General features: G+C 42.4%; 1 protein-coding gene across 1 annotated transcript; it reads right to left on the bottom strand.

Moving 5' to 3' along the window:
* Positions 1 to 4,283: 4,283 nt before the first annotated feature.
* On the bottom strand, positions 4,284 to 20,417 carry LOC116988522 (cannabinoid receptor 1-like). Its single transcript, XM_033045322.1, has 2 exons — positions 20,037 to 20,417; positions 4,284 to 7,245 (listed from the first exon to the last, which is right to left on the bottom strand). Exon 2 carries the CDS (start codon positions 7,112 to 7,114, stop codon positions 5,963 to 5,965), a length of 1,152 nt encoding a protein of 383 aa, XP_032901213.1. The 5' UTR covers positions 7,115 to 7,245; positions 20,037 to 20,417; the 3' UTR covers positions 4,284 to 5,962.
* Positions 20,418 to 25,658: the final 5,241 nt, after the last annotated feature.

Here is a 25,658-nt window from a genome sequence, read left to right as displayed (position 1 = left end):
ATATGAAAGATTGAATGGGCTACTAAAGCTCCAATACACTCAGAGTAGTTAAAGAACAATAACTCTCTTTCCCCTAGGATAATATTCAAAGGTGCAGATTCATCGCTTCAGACCTACACCTCTAATCTACACAACCACCAATAGGTTTTTATATGAAAGATGAATACATCAAATTGCCCCAAGGTGCTTCAAAATTTGCCATCAAATACTGTAAAAAGATAGTACGACAGATGACCCAAAATTGGATAAAGAGTTGATTTTTAGAAACTTTGGAAGGGAGGAAAAAGGGTTGTTGAGGGTTTGAACGATGACAGCTTGAAAGCCTGGCTGTCAATGGTGGTGCTATTATTGTTACAGTGCAGAGCATATCATTTAGGCATTATCATGAGGGTTGAATTTTCAAAATGATTATTTAAATTTGACAGTAATTTAATATACAGGTACTGCATATCATTTGATTGTTGTTATTTTGGATCCCTGAGGCTTTACCTGTATAACAAGACATGGAATTGACTAGTCTGTTGAATAGATGTGATGGTTCGATTTGATGGTGAGGGGAAATTGGAAGTTGGAAAAAGAGGCATCTATTTATTTTAATTGTTTTCCATTTATATAAGAATGAGTACAAAAGTTTGTAAGTTTCAGTAAAAAGTGATTATTTTAAGTTTCAGTAAAAAGTGATTATTTTGTGCAAAATACACAAAATCTATCAGGGGAAGGGTCCCTTGAAATGAGATGTTCCGAAAGAACTGGTGAGGATGAAGAACATCTTATTAGAATTTTAATGAGTAAATTAATTCAAAATTGATTGGTGATGTGTATATTGATTGGTGATGGTCATATTTGTACAGTATTGTCCTTACACTCAGATAACGTTTTAGCAGGCTTTTATTGTGTTAAAAAAAAAAAGTAATTTTGAGACTGTATTCAGAGACCTTTACCATGCTCAGGGAAATCTTAATCTCCTGAAATAGGTAGCTGTGGGTTACATAGCATACAGAAATGATTCAATATTCAAGATTCAAGAGAGTTTATTGTCATGTGTCCCAGATACGACAATGAAATTCTTGCTTTGCTTCAGCACAGCAGAATATAGTAGGCATGAATACATAACAGATCAGTGTGTCCATATACCATTATATAAATATATACACCCATGAATAAATAAAACAGATAAAGTGCAAATAAACAGATAATGGGCTATTAATGTTCAGAGTTTTTTTGGGGGGTTTAATAGCCTGATGGCTGTGGGGAAGTAGCTATTCCTGAACCTGGATGTTGCAGTCTTCAGGCTCCTGTACCTTCTACCTGAAAGTAGCGGGGAGATGAGTGTGTGGCCAGGATGGTGTGGGTCCTTGATGATGCTGCCAGCTTTTTTGAGGCAGCGACTGCAATATGACCTTACTTGCAGCGGAGTTAGCTTTGATAATCCAGTATTTTCTACGGAGGCGAGCAGCATATGATTTCTTCCTCCATGTCCGATCTGTTCATGAATATGTCATAACAGTAGTGTTGATATGTGAAGGTCCTTCGAGAGAATAATAGGATGTTTGGTCTTTTCATGCATCGCTAGTCTATTCAGGCGACCACCTACTCTTAGAAGTCCATCATCCAGCACCGGTCTAGCTTGTACAAATGACTGCTTCTCTTAATACCATTTTTACCAGCTTCTAGTACTGATAGTTCTTCTTTGAATCTGTGTCTTTGACTTAAAGAGGTGACTGCACTTTCTGCTTGGACAAGATCGTCAGCACATAAACACTCTCCGCGGAGTGTTGCTTTAAAGACTTGCATCTCCTTTTCAACCATTTTCCTTAACTTGCCAGGATCCTTTTCAAAGCTACTCACAGCAGTCTCAATCTCCTTTCTCCTTTGAGTCAGCAGCAGCAAGAGTGTTGTCCTTACTTTAAGAAGCCAAGCTACAGCAGTCTTAAGATTCCTCCATGATGAGAAATAGGTGATCAGAGAGTTTATGGGGTTCAATGGATTATTGACAATGACGTTCATTGTGATGTCTTGTTTGATTTCTGGATCATTAGCAGAGATTGCAGATTCCAAGTGAAGTTCTCTGCCTGGCTTACAGAGAGACTCTGGTCCCTTGATCCATCTCTTGCAGCTTAAGAAGCGGTCTGTTGTTAGTCCTCTAGAGGCTCATCTGCAGGATTTTCCTTTGTGCCAACATATCTCCATTGTGATACATCGGTAGCATCCCTTACAAAAGAGAACCTGTTCGCTACATATGTTTTGAAGCGTTTGGTTTAGTTGTTGCGCTATTGGTCCAGAAGATGGATTTGTCCAGTTGAAGCTGCAATTCCTTTCGCATCATTGTGTCAACTCTGCAAACTAAGACTCGGACTGCAGCTGTACTCTGGGAATTGTTATTTGTAACGGTGTGTGTGGGCGGGGAGGTGATATTGGAGATATCGGCGATGTCACCAAATGGAAAGCGGGAACTCTGATCCTGGCAGAGGAGAACGACCAGCGACCAGCGACCAGCGCCCGCAGTGAGTTCCTATCGCACCGCCAGCTGCAGCCCCTTCCCCTCTGGTCCTCCTGGCTGGCTCCTGCTCCCCTCTCCCGTGATACCCCCCTCTCCTCCATGGCTCTTCCCCCATTTTTTCTCCGAGCTCTCTCCCTCCCCACCCACATACCTCTCTCCCCCCACAACCCCCTCCTCGCCCACACCCCCCCGCACACACACCCTCCCCCATAACAACCCCTGACGACACCCCCCACAACGCCGCTCCACATCTTCACCCCCACACCCCTCCCCACCACAATCCCCTGCCCCCACAACCCTCCCCCCGCCCACACACCCCTCCTCCCTGCCCACACACCCCTCCCCCCGCTCTCACCCCCCTCCAGGCCCACACACCCCCCTCCCCACCAACACACCCCCTTTCCCCGCCCAACCCCCCTCCCCGCCCACACACCGCTCCCCCGCCTACACACCCCCTCCTCGCTCACACACCCCCCTCCCCGCTCACACACCCCCCTCCCCGCCCACACACCCCCTCCCCGCCTACACAGCTCCAAGAATGGGTTGGAGAAATATTTTTGGGGGGAGAGGCTGAGAGGAGCTTTGACTTAATATCATATGTGGAACTACATGTGAGAAGTGAGAAATTGTTCCCATTAGAGAATGGCTGAAGGATCAGTGTCACACCTTTAACATAAGACCAAAAGATACAGAAAATAAATGAAATCATAACCCGGGACTTTAGGCCTGGAAGTGTAGTGAAAACAGAATCAATCCTTACCTTTTGAAGGATGCATATTATATGAATAAGATAGTTTACTGGGCTGTGATGAAATGGCACCATATTGGAACTGAGTTTATATGAAGTACCGTTGAATGGAATAATGCAAATATGTAGTTCAAAATTGTAATATGATTGTAATGTTGCACTTTTGACCAATTACAAATTCTAATAACATATCAGAGCACATTCATTGTCTTGGCAAAATAATCTGCATGTCATTTTGCTGGAACTTTGGGGTATGTAATGAAGCCAAAGATGGAACATTGTCATTGTATCTGCAAGTAATCATTCAACCTCAGAGAATACTGATTTAAACATCCCACGAGAGCTTTGCCAGTGTCATATTTTTCTGAAACCAACTCTATGCTGTACTACTCTGGATGATCCTGTTCTGGACTGGTGTGTTGTCACTGCATCAGGAAAGAAGTGGGGAACAGAGATATCAAGTGGCCTGGTTACTTCAGTACTTGTTAATTAGTTTTTTATTTATCTGTTTCGATAACCTTATGGGATTTTCCAAATAGCAATCATTTCTCATAAGATTGTTTGCTTTTGATCACAGCATATTGGTTGTCATCAGACGATGTTATCTGATTATGTTATCCACCTATATTCTGTGCCTAAAACAGACTTGAATTTCTGAAATGGGTGAGAAAATATTTCATGGTGAAATATAAAATCTCAGATACATCAAAAGGCCCTACAGTTTTCTCAAGGCAATTCACGATGAAGTTGCTTTAGTCAAGAAAAAATCTAAGGAATTTATTGTTTGTAGGAACATTAATCACATACTGCACCACTCTCAACCAGTTCATCAAAGTCATATCCTGCCACTGCAATATGTTGCATTCTGTGCTGTTGCCAAATGTGCATTTAATTCCACACTTTAAAACCACAGAACATGACAGACAAAAATCTACGTTATACTATTCAGTTTTACCACTTCAGTTTAATGAATATGTACAGTAATCACAAATTGATTTCATTTAAATCAAAAAATAGGCAAAGCATGGCACCAATTCTAAATCTCATCTGAACAAAATGGTATACACTGAAGTTTATAAAATAATTTACTTAAAGTACTTTCTTGTCTATTTTATTGAATATACACAAATGGAACTCATGGAACAAAATGGAAATCCATAATGATTCAAATATCACATTTAATCATTTCCTTTAAGAATGCATGGAGATAATCATTAATAAGGAGGGTGAAGCTGCTTTTCTTATCATCAAACTCAGTAACTGAACAAGATCCCATGATCAGTGATGAGTTGATTTACCAATTATGCGTGTTACTTGGCGAGTTAATCATTCGGGAATATAAACAAACCATTCATTAAAACAAGGATCTTTAAAACTAAAATGCAGATGTTGGAAATCCAGAAAATTCTGCAAATGCTCAGCATGCAGCACATGTGAGAAGATAGACAGTTAACATTTCTGCACTAAGTCTTGTCAGCAGAATTGGGGAAAAAAGACAAAATGTTTTAAGTTGTTGGGAAGGTGGGAGAAGGAATAGAACATCGAGAACATAAATGATAGGGTGAGGTTAAGGATGCCATAGAAATGGGTTGCAGAGATCTTTCAGTCAATGGGTTAATGGGGGCATAGGAGTACCATAACAAACAATGAAGAATAAGTAGTTACAAAATAAAGAGTGATGTCTTGAGGAGCAGCACCTTATCTTCTGTCTGGGCGTGTTGCAGTCTTCTGCATTTCAAATTCTACAATTTCTGGTAACTTGCTTCACATCTCACAAAATTTTTCACTATTTTGTGTGTTTTATCATCCTCTAACTATACCGATTAATCAAATGACCAGAGGAACTCTACAATTTATCATTCCAGAAACCCTAGCCTCACACTTTTACAGATGTTGCCTATGTCCTTCTCCCATCTTTCCTGGGAGTTAAAATGAACTTGCTTTTCTCTCTTTACCAGTTCTGATGAAGGGATTTAGACCTGAAATGGTAACTTTGTTTCTCTTTACGTAGATTCTGAATGTTTCCAGTGTTTTCTGGTTTTATTAAGTTTAAATCTTAAGTTGTGAAACTTTACAGATTATTTCTTTGCATTATTTCTTGTATTACCAAACAACAAAACTATAGCTACATACAAAAATATATCCTCATAAAATGTTCATGTAGTTATCAGCTCTTCTGGTTTGACTCAGTAGACTTGTTTCAACATGATGAGAATATATAATTTGCAGATTATTGTTTGCAATGTGCAACTACGATCCAATGAGAAATTTTAATGAGTTTCCCAAATCTGAGTCTGATCGGTGTTACCTCTAAGATTATTTTGCCAGGATGTTTATTGCACTAACTCTGCAGAAATCCATTGGAGCATTTACAAACCATGATCATGCATATACAAAGCTCTTTGGTAATGAATGGGAAAAGGGACTATTCACATTTTGAAATGTTGATGAAACGGGCACCAAAGTCATGAGTATCTAGTAATATTTTCTTGCAGTAAAGTTGGCAAACGTGATTCTTAAATTCTGTAATGTTTGAAGTATTAGTACATAGAAATTCCATCAGTAGTTGAATTGGGTTCACTTGATGCCTTGTAAAGTGTTCACTTGAAAGAAATCTCCAGCCACGTGGATCCCAATACGTAGCATCAGCTGGTTGCTCATCCTCTGTACGTAAAGTTTTGTTCTGAAAGTTTTTATCCCAGCAATCAAATATTTCACTTATCTGCATTTGGTGATGTACCATTTTCCGAAATGTCAAGGCTGCATTTATCAAATGATGAAAACATAGTCGTGCTTGCAGTGTTGCTTTTGATGTGTCCATCAGATGCCACGCTGTTCTCCAGAGATGGTGACTGCCTCTTGCACCCAGACAAGATGTTTACGAGTATACTGCGCATGTCTTTGCTCCTTAGTGCATACACAATTGGATTCAAAGTCGAATTTAGCAAACATAACATGCTGCAAAAAGCAAAGACCTTTTTGGTATCTTTGCTTACCGTCGCAAATATATCAAAAGTCATTATAGCCAAGACTGGAGACCAAAAAGTAATTAAAATGATTAATATTAGACCTAGTGTTTTGGCAAGTTTAATGTCTATGCGTGTGTGGCCCAATTTTGATTGACATTTCCTTCCTTCTTTCTGTTTTTCCATGTGGACTGAATGGAAATGGGCCTTCCAGAGAATATGTATGTAGGCATAAATTATTAAAACTAACAGACAGGTAATAAGCATTATCCAGGAAATTAAATAGGTTTCATCAACTAAAGGAAATAGCTCAGAACACTTATAATGTGAATCACAGCAATTCCATCCCATCAAAGGAAATAAACCTATCGAAATAACAACTGACCACAAAACGAAAAGACATTTCACTGCTTTCCTCATTGTTAAAATTGTCCTGTATTCAGATGGCTTGTGAATGCATATGTATCTGTCAATCGCAGTGAGTAGCAAACTGCCCACTGAAGCTGAGAATGATGCAATGACACCTCCTAGTTTAAACAGAAAGATGTTATTATTGTCCTTGTGCTCAAAGACATGGAAGCCAACAAAACTGTAAACAAATATAATGCTTGCCATGAGGTCGGCAGTTGCAAGGCTAGAAATGAATAAATAAGAGGGTCGACTTCGGAGATGCGGAGTTAAGAGTATCACACATAAAACTAAGATGTTCTCCAACACAGTAAATGGCCCCACTGTTAAACACAGCACGGCAACGACTTTCTTTTGGCTTTCTGTGAGGATCATGAAGGATTCCATACGCAAGATCTTATCGCCACAATCAATTTCATTATCTTCATCTGTAGTGTAAGAAGTGGTTGAATTTGAAGTTGAGTTAAACAAAAGTGAATTATTCTCATTCATTTTTTGATGCGCTTTTATCTTTCAGAATTCCAAACTGCGATTCCAAAGTAGGTTTAATCAGATTATGGACTTTTAAAGATGGTTTTAAACATGGAATTTTCAATCTCTTCAGCACCAGTTCTTCACTGTGCCTAAAAAAAAGAGAATATAATTAAATTAGTAAAGACATTTTTAATTTGACCGTCTATTATGTTTTACTGTCTGTTAGCTAAATCCGAGCTCGCCACAACATTGCTGTTACCAGAGGCTTGTAATATTTCTGGGAGACCAATAATATTTCAGATTTCTAACGCTTCAGTACCATTTAGAACCAGCATCAAGAAATCATAAGGATACATCTGGTCTAAAACTCTTAACTTATCGTATTTACAAAGATTTTTCTTGTCAGTTTTAAAGTAGTTATGATTTTCTGTCTTTTGAAACACCGTGAACCGTACAGTAACACAGGTAACAGGCAGTTCTGTATTCAAGAAATGGTAGAAAAACATTATGTTAAGAATGGGTTGTCAGGACAGAATCTATTAACGCAAGGGAGCTCATGAACAAATTTCAATCACACCTACCTTGCTTCTGTAGTTATTGATTTAGTTGTTATCCTCAGACGCACACAATTTTCAGCCAATACTAACTCTCTGTTGTGCCCTGGAATGCCAGGACATACTTACTGACACACCTGAACCCTGCACAGGTGTTGCTTAGGTGCATGGCCTGGATTATTTTCAGCCAATGCTATCAAATGAACTGCCCCTTTCAAGGCTCTAATACCATGTGCCAGTCAATTTCATAGCAATTTTTAAATGACATTTGGCATTTTTTAAATCCCTCCTTAGATGGCGCTAGACAATACAACATAATAATCCACCATAAATCCATTGGTCAAATATATAATCACTTTAAAACACACTGGGACTGATCAGATATAGATATATTCTCAGAAAGAAATATATTTATATCAAAAAAATTAAGATTTCACAAATTGAAAAAATTGCATTTGTTGAATTCTCCTATACTCAGCAATTTGAATGAAGCAAATTTTAATTTGTGTTGTTCAAATTTCAGACACAAATCAGCTTGCTTAGAATCAATACACAGATAGACAACTTTCATCAGAAATTCTTTGGATCTTGTTTTCCAGAGGGAAACCATTTTTTTCCAAAACTGTTAAGTATTATTATTTACAGTTTTAACTGATACAGAGGCGAGCAATGTAATATTTCGCCAATTATTTAATAAATGGAACTTTGAAATTGCTTGCTGGCAGGAAGTTCATGAGTTTGGCATGATGCTCATTTAAAGCCTACAGGGAAGGCATGATGACAAGTTCCACAAGTAAATAATAAAATTAATTTATGCCTATCCATGTTCTCTGGAGATGCTGCCTGACCTGTTGAGTTACTCTAGCACATTGTGTCCTTTTTTGTAGATTAGCATCAGCAATTCCCTGTTTCTACAAAGTGAATTATAGCTTCACTTATTGTATATATTGGTGTTACAATGTTTTTATTCCAAGAGCCCAGCCTGATTAATAATGTGATTTCTGTAAAATCCTTATTTGAAGTGAAAATACAAAGCGCTGTAAATACTCAGCAGTTTGGGCAGCATCTGTGGAAAGAGAAACAGAGTTAATGTTTCAGCTCAAGCGCTGATACTTATTTATATTAATGATATTTATGGGAGTACTAGACCAAGTGTGGACCCGTTGGGTCCCATCCCCCAACGCAATATTCCACCACTGACCCATAGCCCCCAACTGCGCAGGCACGGCTGACGGGTGCCCGTTGTGATGCCAGAGATCCCCATTGTGACGCGAGTTACGGCAACCCTCCCCAACTGCGCAGACGCGGCCGGCAAGTGGGAGCGTGACTGCGACATTTTTTAAGTTGAAAATGTCAGTAACGTAAAATATAAGATCAATGTGAACATATCTCACTCTCCCTCTTCAGGCCCCTATTCCCCTCCTTCATTATCCTCCCTCTCCCCACCCTCCACCTCCTCTGCTTCCCTCACGCCCTCCCTCCCCTCCTCCCTATTCCCCCTCCCCTCATCCATTACTTCACCATTCCTCTTCTTACCCTTATCCACCTCCATTCCTCCTAATCACCCAGCACTACCTCCCCCCCTCTTCACCCTCACTCTTCTTTCCCCTCTCCTCCTCACCTCCCCCACCTTTCCCTCCCTCTCCTTTCCGCTACCCTGTCACTCTCTCCCTCCCTCCCTCCATAACCCCTCTCCCCTCCCTACCCCCCTACCCCCCTCCTCTCCCTCTATCTCCCTGCTCCCCATTCCTCACCTCCCCCTATCCCATTCCCCCACAGCCTCCTCTCCCTCTATCCCCCGCTCCCTACCTCCCCCACTCCTCTCTCTCCACCCCCCCCTCCTCCCCCACTCTCCTCACCTCACCTCACCCACTTTCCCCTCCCTTCCCCCCTCCTCTCCCCCTACCCCCCTGATCCCCCACTCCTCACCTCCCCCTATCCCACCCTCCCACATTGAAAATCGAGATGTTTATTTTGTAAATGAAACCTCTCCCGTATCCCACCACCTCAATAATGAAAATTGCAATGTTTTTTTGTAAATGAAACTTCTCCCCGAGAATTGGATTAAAACTGAGTTTTTTGGAAAATCGCGATTTTTTAATGTAAATGAGTTTCGGGACCCCATTGTGATGTCATATGCTGCTAACGAGCAGTGCAAGTGGAAGTGATTTTTGTCAAAGTTATTTTAGTAAAGTTTAAAATGTGCATCACTTGTAAAATATACCATCAATCTGAATGAAACTAGCCACAGTACACCACAGCTGCCCCCACTGACTTAGTAGGTGAGCGAGTGAGTCTTCAAAACTCCCAAATCTGCTTGGCTTGTGGAGGGAGGTGGGAGGTGGGAGGAGGGGGAAGAAAAGGGGACGTTGTGGGGAGAAAAGGCATCATGAAATGCCCCATTCCCAGCCGGCAGAAGATTCGCAATGGCTGGCAAATCCATCTCCGGTTTCCCAAACACTTGTTCAAATGTATGAGATATCCATATGGCAGGCATTAGTAATCTGCAGAGGAGTTTAATTTAGTTTATTGTCAAGTGTACCGAGGTACAGTGAAAAGCTTTTGTTGTATGCTAACCAGTCAGTAAAAAGACAATATCTGATTACAATCGAGTGTACAAGATACCTGATAAAGAAATCTGTCTTCCCTTCACAATTTGATTTGTTCATGACAAATGTTTGATGTAGCACATCAAAGTATGGACACAAAGTGCTGGAGTAACCTGAAATCTAGAAATCAGGTGTGAATTTTTTTTATTTACGGTTGCACAGTGTTTGATTAATTTTACAATTCCTCAGCCTCAATAACCTAAAATCATCCAGACTTTAGCTGCTAACTGCTGAGCAACATTCACATCACTCATGTGCCAGACATGACCATCTCCAACAAGAAAATATCTATTTGCCTCCCATTAACTCACGTTATTAGTACTTTTTCCCATCTCTCTCTGTACCCTCCAAGGATGGTTCTTCTGTTTGCCTTTATTTGCTTCTGTTTTATTTGTTGGTGTTATTTATCACATTGTACCTTTTGAAAGATTCAAGCGGGTATCAGATGCTTTCTAGGGGCTGATTCGGCCCCTTCGTGGGGCCTTTCATCGCCCGGCGTGGCTTAAAATCAAACTGCTGCATCGAAGGCGATCGAGGCTCCCGATGTTGAAGCCCCCGCCGGCCGTTTTTAAGCCGCGCTGGGCGATGAAAGGCCAAGCGAATGGGCCGATTCATGGCAGACGAAGCTGCTGTTGCTGGAGTTCGGAGTCAGTCACCAACCACGTCAGCTCCCGATGTTACCGTCCACAGAGCCCATGGCTGAAGCCTCCAAAGCCTCGCGTGTGTGTGTGTGTGTGTATATATGCGCATGCGCACGCGTGTGAGAGTGTGTGTGGGCGCGCATGTGCGCGCGCGTGGCCACCAAGAAATTGTGCCCCCCCCATGTTTTGATAGCGATTTCCGTCCCTGTCTCCAAGTGCGGTCTCAAAACCATCATACATCTGCAACTTAGGGTCACAACTTCCGTTCTTAATGTTCTTCCAGGTGAAGATTAGCATGCTGGAACCCTTCTTCATCACCCGGCCCACCAGTGATGCCGTTTTCAAGGAACTATGTACTTTTCTCCTAAGTTCCTCTGTATATTGATCAGAGATTCACCCTGAACCTAGGACATCAGCATGTTTCAATGTGATTAGCAGTTTGGTCAGACGGAGCCCAGTGCTGAGGCTGCACTGCATTAAACCCTCCAGAGGTTATGCCTTTCACGAGAACTGCCAATAGAGCAGCACATTGGGGAATTCCATGATTTGAGTCACAATATTGACATTTGTCCAAGTCAGAATAGTGAAAGATGTGGAGATGTGGATGCGTTCCAATGCTGGCCTTAATCTTGTGAGAGATGAGGATCAAGAGGTTGGATTGTTTTGTTGTAGGAACTGTGTGAATTGCTGCTATAGATTCTGTATTTGGTAAACACCACAGCTACAGGATACCAATTGTTGAATTGTGGATGGTGTGGCTCATGATCAACTAAAGCTGGATGATGTGCATCTTCTTGAGGCAGTTGCTAGTATTACGACACCTAAAATTATGTCATCGCCACACTATTGATGTTATTACTTCAACCTTCTTCACAAGTTTTCTTATTGCCACGTTGCATCTCACATCCAATATACTTTACATTGGAGCGCAGCTAATTCCCAAGACTAATGAGAAAGCATTCTACGTCCACCACTACTACTCTACTCTTAGATCACTCCAAATACAGTCATAGAACATCAAGAACCTTTTGCAGACACGTTGACCCGAGACGTCACCCATTCCTTCTCTCCAGAGATGCTACTTGTCGCGCTGATTTATTCCAGGCTTTTTATTTCTATCTTCAGTTGCAATTCATCATTAATCTGCTCACTGAAGTCCATGAGAGAATGGCCCTTACACTAAACATCCACAGAACAAAGATTCTATGACACTGCCTCTGACAAGCATAGTACACAATGGGACCGTTCAAAATATGGAACATTCTCCATATCATAAAGGAAATTTATCAGCAATGACAGATCTCAATAACAAACATCATTGCCATCCCAATGTGCCACAATAGTCTCTGGCTGATTGAGGAAATTAATGTTTGAGGAACATGGCACAGTGGCACAGCTGACAGAGCAACTACCGCACAGCGCTAGACACCTGCATTTGATCCTGATCTCAGGTGCTGTTCGTTTGAAATTTGCATGTACTCCTTGTGACCACATGCGTTTCATAAGGTCATAAGTGATAGGAGTCAAATTAGGTCATTTGGCCCATCAAGTTTACTCCACTATTCAATTGTGGATGATCTTTCCCTCTTAACTCCCATTCTCCTGCCTTCTCCCCATAACCCCGGACACCTGCACTAATCAAGAATCTATCTATCTCTGCCTTAAAAATATCCACAACTTTCTTTGGCAAAGAATTTCACAGATCTGACTAAAGGTTCCTCCAGGTGCTCTAGTTTCCTCGCACATGCCAAAGATGTGCAGGCTTGTGCGTAAATTTGCTGCTGTAAATTGCCCCGAGTGTGTAGGGAGTGGATGCAAAAGTGGGATAACATAGAACCAAAAGCTGGAGTAACTCAGCGGGACATGCAGCATCTCTGGAGAGAAGGTATGGGTGACGTTTCGTGTTGAGACCCTTTTTCGGACTGCAAACACTTCTGTGTCTATTTTTCAGTTAGAACCAGCATCTGCAGTTCCTGCACATTTTGTCTGCTCCACTGCAAAGTCTCCTGAAGATATGTCTACTTTGAAAAAGTTATCTTCTCTCCGACAAGAGTTCTGCAACATCCTTTCTCGCTGCTCCCCCTCTGTGATTCCTCCTGCTCTCCTACTCTACGACCACGTTATTAAGCAGTCTGAAGAAGGGTCTCGACCAGAAACGCCACCCATTCCTTCTCTCCAGAGATGCTGCCTGTCCCGCTGTTACTCCAGCTTTTTGTGTCTATCTTCTGTTTAAACCAGCATCTGCAGTACCTTCCTTCACATAACATAGAATCTGTATGAATGGGTGATCGATGGACGTGTGGACAAAATGGGCTGAAAAGCTTGTCTCCATGCTGTATTTTTCAATTAAAGAATGATATATCTAGACAAAATATATCTACAGGAATGGACAGACACAGGGAGGGAGAGCATCCAGTTCTCACCAGACCAGGGTGAACAGCCAGCTACAACTTGCATGCAGAATAAGGAAAACAGGTACGTTCATCTCTTTGTTTGTACAACTACTTCAATAAACAACTGGAAATACTGACTGGAAGATCTGTCCTATTGGGCCTGTGTAAGATCACTCCTACTTATGTGTGTAGTAATGGCAACGCAAAAGAGGACACTGGAAAAGTTGGAAATTTGCCATTACATTTAAGTGAGAACTGGCTCTATGAGTGAAACCGGAGCTTGTGAATACTTGGGAACACGGATTGTTTTATTTCACAAGCATGATGCCGCCATTCCCAATCAACTGGACAAGGTTGCCACCTGCGCTAATCTGACTAACGGAGATTGGAAACCCGGAAAGCCAAAGCGCAGGGAGAGTGAGTAGGTACAGCATTACGTTTTAGTGGACAAGCTATATATGATAAGCTGTATTGGAAAACGGCTACAAAAATGGAGAATTGAGAAGTGACCTTGAGAAACAGAACAATATCGGTTGTTTGAAATATTTTGCTGTCGCTATACGGCTTTACGTCAACCAGTCTTAAAGGGATAGTGAACAAGTATGTCTGTGGTCAAAGCTAAAGCTCAGTCACAAGATGTCGATGTTGGAAATGATTCTGGAAAGGAAAAAAAGAATTACTAAGCACACTGACAAAGGCTTGGAATTGTTCAGGGAAAAGTGTCAGAAGCCAAGAAACACGATATGTAAACAAGCTAACAAGTGATTTGAAAAGCTGAAAGAGCTCATGAAATCAGAGGAAAATGCAAATGAAGTACAATCTAACCTGGTTCAATTAATCAAGCTCTGTGATGAAATCAGTGAAAACCACGAGTCATTGGTGAAGGTACCACTGCCTGAAAAGGAGCTTGAAAGGCAAAATCAGTGGTTTCAACAACGAATGGAAACATTTAATAGTTTTATACAAGACATAAAGGTGTGGTTACCTGATGTTGGACAGCAAACCACACACTCTATAGCTGAAAGTGCCATACAATAGAGTGTTGTAAACTCAGAAGAAATTGGACCTGATGACTGTGTTTCAAATGTCTCAAAACTAAAATGAAGCCACAAATCTAGTTCTTCACCAAGTGCATCTTCAACGGCCTCTGCTCGCATTAAAGCTCAGGCAGAAAGGGCTGCTCTCTTGGAACGGGTTGCCACCCTGAACAAAAAGCACAAGCTTGAGGCACAAGACGAACAATTGGAGAGGAGGAAAGAGAGAAAGAACAACTGAAAAGAACGAAAGAACAATTGAAAAGAGAGAAAGAACAGCTGGACTTAGCTGGCAGCAACCAATGCAAAAATCAATGTACTTGAGGCCAAGGGATCAAGAAACAGCTCTAGACTACCTGATGTGATGAACTCATGAGAAAAGGAACTGTTGAAGGGGAAAAATCAGCTAAATTAAATCCACAGGCAGATGAATACTTGCCTGATCAAGTGCAACAAAGACAGAATGTGTTGATGGGAACTGAATCTTCCTCTCAGCACCAAGTTGTTAGACCAAAACAAACAACTCATAGACCATCTGTTAAAGCTCAAGATATGACCCATCTAACTCAATACTCTCTTCAAAGGCAAAATGTACAGACTCATACGCAAAAGGGTATGCAAAAGCATGTTTGCACTATTCCCCCTGTAATGAATGATGGAAACCAATGTGATATCTGGCACGTAATTCAGAGGCAAAATGACATCACTGCTCTTCTGGCTCAACAAAATCTCTCTTCTACTTTACCATCAAGAGACATTCCTGTTTATAATGGTGATCCTTTGCAGTATGAAGTTTTCATCATGGCATTTGAGAGAGGAGTGGAAAGAAAGACTAATGATGACAGTGATTGCTTGAATTTTCTCGAGGAATACACAAGAGAGTATTTAAAAGACTTAGTCCGCAGCTGCCGACACTTGCCTCCAGCCCAGGGCTATCAAAGAGCAAAAGATCTGCTTAAAGAATATTTTGTTAATGAACATAAGATTGCCACTGCATATGTGGTCAGGGCATTTGCCTGGTCAATGATCAGACCAGAGGATACGAAGGCATTGCATGTCTTCTCACTGTTCATTAGAGGTTGTTGGAATGCTATGGAACATCTCACCTATTTAGGAGGAGATGAATGTTCTTCTAATACGAAGACTATCCTAAAACTGCTTTAGAAGCTTAGAGACAAGTGGAGGGATAGGGCATGTCAGCTACAGGAAGAGCGTGGACATCGAGCTAGATTATCTAACCTAGTAGACTTCATGGAGAGACAAGTGAAGATATTGTCAGATCCACTTTTTGGAAACATTCAGGATACTAGGCCAATTGCAACTGTCAAAAGCTCTACTTCTGCTAAAGCAAGGGAAAGGTCAGGACCAAGAGGAAGCAGTTTTGCAACAACTGTAAAACCTGTTGAAACAGCAGTGCAAGAAAATCTGACAACAGGTGGAATGAGAAGAAATGTATTTACCACCAAGGCATCTCAAGGTTCTTATTTGTTCTGTAATAAAAGTGGTCACACATTGGGGCGGTGTCCACAGATCAGGAAGAAGGGGCACAGAGAAAGGATAGACTTCTTAAAGGAGAAGGGAGTCTGCTTTGGATGTTTGAAAATAGGACACATGAGCAAAGACAGCAAGAGTTGTTTGACTTGTGATGTGTGCAACCAAAATCATCCTGAAATACTTCACATTGAACAAAAGAACAAAGAGCCGGAGCATACAGAACAGAATGAGAAACCATTTGTAAGTAAAGGTGTTCCCTCACCTCATATGTGTGGGCATATTGGGGCCGGTGATGAAATCTGCATCTTCGCCATTGTACCAGTACAGGTATAGAGCCACAAGGGGGACACAGTGTTGCAAACACATGCATTTTTGGATCATGGAAGTTCAACTATCTTTTGCACAGAAAGTTTGATGAGAAGACTGAACATTACAGGACAAAAGACCAATATTCCCTTGCGTACCATGTGAACCTAGTGAAGCATGTGATCAGTCAGAATATCTGAGGTTTGGAAATATCTAGACTGGACAAAAACGATTTTATCCAACTATCTGATGTGTTCACACATAAGACCATGCCGATTTCTCAGCTAAACATTCCCAGACAGGAAGACATGATACAATGGCCTTACTTGGTGGAATTTAAAGTGGATCGGTGCATGAAGCCCGCAAACATTGGTCAAATCAGATATGCACAGCTGCACCACTTTTCAGATGCAAGCGAAAGTGACTATGGTAATGTTTCATATTTAAGAATAGAAGATGATATCAAAGAAGTTCATGTTGCATTCATAATGGGGAAAGTCCAGAGGGGCACCATTAAAAGAAATGACGATTCCCAGAATGGGGCTTACAGCTGCAGTCCTAGCTGTCAGAGTTGACACAACTCTGTATGACTCTATGACTTTATGTGAGCACAATGAGGCAGAAACCACTTTAGCGTCAAGGATCTAAGCATCGCGGGAAACTGCCAGAACAGGTACCTGGCTCGATCATGGAGAGCTGTCCTGTCCTTTCTGTCCCAATAAACAGAGGGTCAATCTCAGGACTCTCCAAACCAAGTCTTTACCGTTTCAAGCGTCCCTTATGTAACCCATGACTTTATCTCACTGAGTAAATGGACCTTCCGATGGGCTGCCCAAGTAAAAACTTCCTGCTTACCGAGAACAAGCCCCCTCTTTAATGCCCTCGAGAGGCCGGGGAGGTACAGGGAGCGTGAAGTTGCAGGATCAAGTATCTGAACCATTCGATCAAACAGCTGGAAAAGAGGGAGTCTCGATCAAATGAATCTGGAATCTCACCTAACATGGAACCATGTCAAATCCACTGGACCATTCGCTGCCTGCACATCTGTTGATGTGAAATGGGATCATAACTGACGTACTAAGTTTGAGGTGGCATCCATGTGCTCACGGGGAACAGGAGAAGATCCGGGGTTAAACATTTGGGAGAGTGCATGGTTAAACTCCCCCTCAGTCAATCCCACAAAATTGGAGAGACAGAGGCAACCCTTGCCCACCGCAGGCCTTCATTCCAGGTGCATCGAGACTCTAGTCCCCTACAGTCTGACGTGGACTGCAGTCACTCCGTAGTAGACCTGTATTTCCATTTTACTTCAAACTATGCACGCCTCCCAGACATCATTTTTCGAAGCAAAATTCCCCACTTTAAGAGAAACACAAGACTGCAGATGCTGGAATGTTGAACAGGACACAAAGTGCTGGAGGAAGGAGGGTTTCAGTTTGAAGAAGCGACCCAACTCACAGCCAACAGTGGACCTTTGTAGGATGAAAGGCCAGAGGAAGCAGTAAACCGGGGGACAGGGAGAAACTCAGAGGTGGACAAAGGGGTTAATTAAGGGGGGGAGGGGGGGGGGGGGGGGAGCATGAAAGAAAGCTTGCGGGGAATATAAAAACTGACTCTAAAAAGCTTCTTTACATATATGTAAAAAGGAAAAGATTAGTGAAGACAAATGTAGGTCTCTTACAATCAGGAACAGGTGAATTTATAATGGGAAACAAGGAAATGGCAGAACAGTTAAACGAGTACTTTAATTCTTTCTTCACTAAGGGAGACACAAATAATCTCCCAGAACTACTAGGGAACCGAGGTTTTCAAGAGAGAGTTGGCTCATTGGGCTAAAGGAATCAAGGGATATGGGGAAAAAGCTGCTCCACCTTTCCTTGGTCATGGGTGCCGACTCTGATTTGTCCTGACCATTTTCACACCTCTAGTTTCCCTCCCTCCTGACACAGTCTGAAGAAGGGGTTCGACCCAAAACATCACCTCTTTTTCTCCAGACATGTTCCCTGACTCTAGCATTTTGTGTCCATCTTCGATTTAAACCAGCATCTGCAGTTCCTTCCAACATACTGAAAGTGGTGTCTCTCAATTCCCTCCACGGATGCTGCCTGACTCTCTAAGTTCCTCCAGCACTTTGTGTATTTCACACTTTAAATTTAGTCCTAAACTGAGTGCAAATTTAGTTCTTAGGATTAAAAATTAAATTAAATGATGCAGGATACATGTCCATACTTTAGATGAAATGATAAAGGTTGGGGTGAAGATTGCAACCTTCACGTGGTTTCCCGTTTCGACTAATGCAATCAACACGACGTGCACAAACAAATAGATCAAATAGAACAAGTTGAGTTGCAACTTTAGGCTGTGCACGCCACACGCAAGAAGAAGAAGAAATGATGGTCATTTCATGGACCTGAAATATTAATGGTTTCTCTCTCACAGATGCTGCCTGACCTGACTATTTCCAATACTTTTGTTATCAGTTCTATATCCCTCCTGAAACGCATTTACCCAGGATGTGTGTGAAATGGTATTTCTCAACATAAAACCTACCAATTATAAAATAGTTATAGTTCAGGAATTAACTTAACAAAGTCTTCTGTATTCATAAACATGGGATAAAATTTACATCCAAATAAAACGTTATTTGAGGAGGAAAACTGTGCGACTGAAGAAGGGGTTCGACCCGAAACGTTGCCTATTTCCTTCGCTCCATCCTCACCCGCTGAGTTTCTCCAGCATTTTTGTCTACCTTCGCTTTTCCAGCATCTGCAGTTCCTTCTTAAACATTCTTAAACATTTTTAATCACGTTTTCTTTTTACATAGCGAATTATTATATTCATTCATGTTCGGCTATTCTCTCCACATTGGCATCTACACTGCCCAGACTGGGTGGCAAGCTGGGAGTTTGGATTCCCGTGTTGGAGTCCTTTGTTTCGATTCGCCTGCCGCTGATCTATTCTCTGTAAACATTAGAGCGGTTTCACGTCTTCTACCATCACACACTTTGCGCGCCGCATCAGCCAAATCTCCAAGTCCCTATCTCATTGTCAAGAAATGTTAAGGCTGTGAATTAGCGAGAATGACTTTTAAAAGGAGATGACTATTCATTTTGATTTGGAGTCACTAACCGCATCCCGGGGAGCTAAGAGCGCCGGTGGAGACTGTTTGTAGCGGAGATCTCCCCACTGGCAGCGCCCGGTAACATGCACACCGGATTGTTTTGTGAAACGAAGCTAGGACCAACGTCTGACCGGAGCTCGGATGAGTGACTTCCCGGGTGTCCATTGGCGGAGCGGCGGAGGGAGCTCAGACCAATATATCTACTGAAGGAGATAAAAGGATGCAGGATGCTGGAATTTTGAGCAAAACACCAAAAAGCTGGACTATCTCAGCGGATCAGGCAGCACCTCTTAGGAGAAAAAAAAGTAGGTGACGTTTCGGGTCGAGACCCTTCTTCGGACTGAGTGTCACTGGAGAGGGGAACGAGAGGTGGAGCCCACAATGGTCCATTGTCGGCTGTGGAAGAGGTGATAACGAAGAACTGGAGCGGGCCAGGCGGCATCTGTAGATGAAATTGACAAGCCGCGTTTCGAGTCGGAAGGGTCCAAACCCGAAACGTCGCCTATCTATCTGTTCCCTCCACCCATGCAGCCTCCCGCTGAGTTACTCCAGCACTTGATGTTTTTCTCCACTGAAGACTCAGTTACTCACTGCGCCGCCTGGGTTAGACAACCCACGGGACATTAAAACTGGCATTTAAAACTGTCGCTAATTTTTTTTTTTTTAATATAAGCACGTAGCAACATTATAACTTCTTTAATTTTGGACAAAATTTGAACTTGCAAGTGCACAACAGGAGTCAGTTCCAGCACAAGGCTGCATTGTAATTGCTGGTATTTTAGTCTTACCTGGATTCACCTGGAGTGACCCACGCTAATCGCCATGTATGGATTCAACGGATTGTACGGGGAATGTAGAATTGACCCCTAGCTGTTGAGAGAAAGGGGCGAGCCCCGATACCAAACCCCTCGGTACGTGTGTGTCGCTCGTCTGATCGCCTGCCGCCGCTACATTGAGACCACCCCCTTCAGCAAGCGAATGCGTCTTTGCCTCTCCGCTCTTGCTGTCTGTCGTTCGCTGCAGGTCCAGTACCTGCCGGCTGCTGGTCTTCTGTCACTGACTCTCGTACTGTCTCAGCCTGCACTTCGCTTTTTGTTTCTCAGGTTTGAAAGGGGAAATCCCCAGAATCACAAGCTGGCATTAGACCACCAGCAAGTTCCATGCGTCACTGGAGGTACACTGGAGAAGCAGGGGGACACACACACACTGCCAACCAAACTGTTCTCACTAACCTGCCCCTCACAGAGCAACCAGCCAGTTATGGTGTCGCCCTGCTGAAGGAAGGAGACTGGTAACTCATAGGCTGGGCTCATTCTGAAAGGCAAAAGAAAAATGCATTCTTTCTAGGAAGTTGCACTGAGAATAACTGATGAGGAGGGGGAGTGAATTACAAGGGAAGAATTTTAATAAGGGATTTGGGTGATGCCTGAAGGATTAATACTGATTTGTGACTGGGAACTGTTAAACCCACCTGAAATGTTAACAATTTATAGTTTTATTTCATTGTATTTAATGGAAAGGTGGGTAAATAAATACATTGTCCCTAGTGTGTAGGATTAGTGTTGGTGTACGGGGTGATTGCTGGTCATCGCAGACTCGGTGGGCCAAAGGACTTGTTTCCCTGCTGTATCTAAAGACTCCTGGAAATGGTTTGGATTGTATATTTCTCCCCCCCCCCCCCACCCACTCATATTTAAATTTAGAGTCCATAATATGAATTAAATGATTGCAATCAAATGGAATCCAGCTGGGAATCGACTTGCATCTTGTTCTGACAACATGACCTGAAAGATAACTGATGTTTTAATTCTTATCACATAAAGATTGTTTAGAGCGATTGTAACTTTTTAGTTTTAAAAATGTGAACATTTAACATACAGTAACTGGCTCAGAGCTATGTATCCTCCAATATCAGAATAGTGGGTTAGGGTAGAAGTTGGTTGATGGTTGACACAGACCCAGTAAGCCAAAATGCCTGTTTACATGCTGTATAGAGTCATACAGTGTAGAAACAAGCTATTCAGCCCAAGCTGCTCACATTAGTCCCACTTGCCTGCATTTGGCCCACACCCTTCTAAACATGTACCTGTCCAAATGTATTTTGAACATTGTGATATGCCTGAACTTCCTCCTCTGGCAATTTATTCCATACACCCACCACCCTTTGTGTAAAGAAGTTGTCCTTCAGGTTCCTATTAAATCTTTCCCCCCTCACCTTAAAACCATGCACTCTGGTTCTTGATTCGCTTACTCTGGGTAAAATACTGTGCAATTACCCTATCTATTCCTCTCATGATCTTATACACCTCTATAAGATCATCCATCATTCTCCTATGCTCTAAGGAATAAAGTCCTAGCCGGTTCAACCTCGCCCTGTAGTTCAGGCCATGTCCTGGCAACATCCTCGTAAATCCTCTCTGCACGCTTTCCAGCTTAACAATATCTTTTTTATAACGGGGAGACCAAAACTGAACATAATATTCAAAATGTGCCCTCACCAATGTCTTGTATCGCTAACAAACTCCAGAAGCAAGGAAGTAACCTTGCATGATAATACAATGGTTGTGCTACAACTACAGCAGTACACCCCAAACCGCACATTAGGATGAAAATGAAGACACTAGAAAGGAAGAGTGGAAATGACTTACTATAGTGTTTCAAAGATAAGAGATTTCAGTTATGATGACATTAGAAACATAGAAAATAGGTGCAGGAGGAGGCCATTTGGCCCTTCGAGCCAGCACCGCCATTCATTGTGATCATGGCTGATCTTTCCTTATCAATAACCCGTGCCTGCCTTCTCCCCATATCCCTTGACTCCACTAGCCCCTAGAGCTCTATCTAACTCTCTCTTAAATCCATCCAATGATTTGGCCTCCACTGCCCTCTGTGGCAGGGAATTCCATAAATTTAGAGATTCTAGATTAAAGGTAGACACAAAATGCTGAAATAACTCAGCGGGAGAAGCAGCATCTCTGGAGAGAGGGAATGGGCGACGTTTCGGGTCGAGACCCTTCTTCGGACTGATGTCAGGGGAGGGGGCGGGACAAAGATAGAATGAAGGCGGAGACAGTACGACTAGTGGGAGAACTGGGAAGGGGAAGGAGATGGAGAGAGGAAGCAAGCGATATCTGAAGTTAGAGAAGTCAATGTTCATACTGCTGCAGTGTAAATTACCCATCGTTAGAGAAGTTAATGTTCATACCACTGTGGTTTACAGAAGTCAATATTCATACCGCTGGGGATTAGAGAAGTCAATGTTCACACTTATGTTCAATAGATGTTATGTTCATACACTGTTCAATAGAGATTCTGGATTGTTTGCCTTGGATCAGAGATAACAGAGATGAGATTTGATAGAGGTATATATATTTTTTAGATGTAATGCAGCCAGGTTTACAGAGATAATTGTTCCTGTTAGCAGTGTGATCAAAAACAGTGACCTACGGTGATTGGCAAAAGATCCAGGGGTAACATGAAGAAGAATTATAAGCAACAAATGGACTGAAACAAGAGCAGAGGACTCCGCGGAAGGACAACTGGTTCAGTCCAGGTTAACCTTGGGTAACACTCCAGTGGAATGTGGAGGGAAGTTTACACCCTCTTTCAGGTGAGACATAAAATTGAGGACACGTCTGCTTTCTCAAGACGACATAAACAAATCCCATCAACTATTGCAAAGATGAGCATAGTTTCCTCCTGTGTTCTGGCCAATGTTTTTCTTCTCACTCTGCACCACAAGAGAGCTTATCAGTTTGGTTCACATTGCAGGTTGCGAGAATTTGCAGTGAAGAAATTATCAACAACATTTCCTGCATTTCAATAGTGACTATATTTCAACACTATCTAATTGGTTGTACAGAGCATTTGTGGTTTCTGAGAATTATGTGAAAGGCGATGTTGAAATTGATAATTTTTCTGCTGAGACGAAGCTGACATGAGAGGTCGGAAGTCCAAAGAATGGAAGAAACCGATGGCAACAGATGTGGATAAACTCCACACCAATTATCCAATTATTTATGTCCCCACAATGGTAAATAATGTTTACCATTTACAGTGTGCTTTCAGTGAATATTCTCCCCCCATGTGTCACCACCTTGTTAGATGTCCTACTAAGCTCCTTTTTACGAATAGTTCCAGCATTTGTTTGCCTAACCTGTCCATGTTCCACCTGTAATTTCCCTCCGTTTTTGTTAATTACCAAAATGAATATAAAACACATCAATCCCCTTCATTCATATTTGAAAGTAATTCACCGCAACAGAAAGCAAAGTAAACAATCCCAAATCAAATCAATGTGCCAAAACAGTAATAAAATATATTAGAGATAGGCCTTTGGTGACCGTCTTAGTCCGGAGAAGAGTATGTAAACTGAAGAAGTAGAAATAAGGAACTGCAGGTGCTAATTTAGCAAGGAAAGGCACAAAATGCTGAAGTAACTCAACGAGTCATGCAGATTCCCTAGAGAACATGGATAGGTGACATTTCGGGTCAGGACTCTTCTTCAGCCTTCATATTGAGGAAGGGTCCTGAGCTGAAACACCAGCTATCCATGTTCTCCAGAGATGCTACCTGACCCATTGAGTTGCACCAGCATTTTGTTTCAATATGCAAACTGAACTGAGCACAAAGAAATCCTCTGCACACCAGTGCTCCAGCAAGTAGAACAGACTACACGATGATCCAATCTGTGGCAGCTTGTTCTAATCACTGTGGGTGCAGTCACTACCTAATTAATTCTGTTATCTCCATCAACCTGCCTCCTAATGAACAGCAACCATCCTTGACCATCGTTGACTCATTCAGTAACTCTTCTGAGAGGACGCGCATCACATTCACAAGGAGTGATGGGGAAAAACAACCTTGCTGCCTCCAAAGAATTCTCCATATACTTGACAGTATCACTGAACCATTATCAATGTACTTTCCCTGGCCACCACTTTCAGTACTGAGGTTCAAATTACATGCAGTTGGCCCTGTCGGACAACCACATGACTCACCTTGTCTGTACGGAGTTTGTGCGTTCTCCCTTTGACTGCGTGCGTTTTCTCCCAGTGCTCCAATTTCCTCGCATATTCCAATGACATGCAGGTTTGTAGGTTAATTGGCTTCTGTAAATTGTCCCTAGTGTGTAGGATACAACTAGTGTATGGGTAGACAAAAATGCTGGAGAAACTCAGCGGGTGAGGCAGCATCTATATAGCGAAGGAAATAGGCAATGTTTCGGATCGAGACCCTTCTTCAGACTGATGTGAGGGCGGGAAGAAGAAAGGAAGAGGCGGAGACAGTGGGCTGAGGGAGAGCTGGGAAGGGAAGGAGAAAGCAGGGACTACCTGAAATTGGAGAAGTCAATGTTCATACCACTGGGGTGTAAAATGCTCAAGCAAAATATGAGGTGCTGCTCCTCCAACTTACGGTGGGCCTCACTCTGGCCATGGAGGAGGCACAGGACAGAAAGGTCGTATTTGGAATGGGAGAGGGAATTGAAGTGCTGAGCCACCGGGAGATCAGTTTGGTTATTGCGAACCGAGCGGAGGTGTTGGGCGAAGCGATCGCCAAGCCTACGCTTGGTCTGATCAATGTAGAGACTGCTTGGGTCCTTGAATGGAGTCAAGGGGGGAGGTAAAGCGATAAGTGTAGCATTTCCTGCGGTTGCAAGGGAAAGTGCCAGGAGAGGGGGTGGTTTGGGTGGGAAAGGACGAATTGACCTGGGAGTTACCAGGAAATGGTCTCTGCGGAAAGCAGACAGGGACGGAGATGGGAAGATGTTGCCAGTGGTGGGATCCCGTTGGAGGAGGTGAAAATAGCGGAGTAGAGTGGTAGAGTAAAGGTGAGGACAAGGGGGACTTTGCCCTTGTTACGAGTGGGGGGATGGGGAGTGAGAGCAAAGTTACGGGGTATAGAAGAGACCCTGGTGAGAGCCTCATCTATAGTAGAAGAGGGGAACCCCAGTTCTCTGAAGAATTAGGACATCTCCCATGCCCTGGTTTGGAACCTAGTGTATGGGTGATCACTGGTCAGCCTCCACTTGGTGGGCTGAAGGGCCCGTTTCCTACTGTATTTACTAAACTAAACTTAACTCAAACTATCAAAAGTACACTCTATCTTGAGCTCCATCACAGGAAGAGAATATCAAGACAGGGGAAAAAAGATGAAAGAATATTCTTACCACCTCCTTGAAAGAGTGTCACATCCCTGATGACTCTGTGTGATGTTATTATCCTGTGATGTTAATCCTGTTTTGAGATACTTTGTTGACATCAGGGGTTGGAAATGAATCATTCAGGACATTATGCACAATGAATACAAATAACCAGATAAAGCTTTATTCATTGTGGATCTAGCTATGATCTATAAAACAATCATTAATTAAACTGGATCTGAACAACAGAACACATTTTTTTAATCAT

The sequence above is a fragment of the Amblyraja radiata genome, chromosome 27, assembly GCF_010909765.2.
Source record: "Amblyraja radiata isolate CabotCenter1 chromosome 27, sAmbRad1.1.pri, whole genome shotgun sequence".
NCBI lineage: Eukaryota > Metazoa > Chordata > Chondrichthyes > Rajiformes > Rajidae > Amblyraja > Amblyraja radiata.
Note: the sequence above shows the minus strand (reverse complement) of the source record. Positions and strands in the feature narration are given on the sequence as shown.

What these genes read in the sequence shown, in the direction of transcription:
- LOC116988522 (XM_033045322.1), bottom strand. Translation starts at nt 7,114, where the DNA reads ATGAATGAGAATAATTCACTTTTGTTTAACTCAACTTCAAATTCAACC.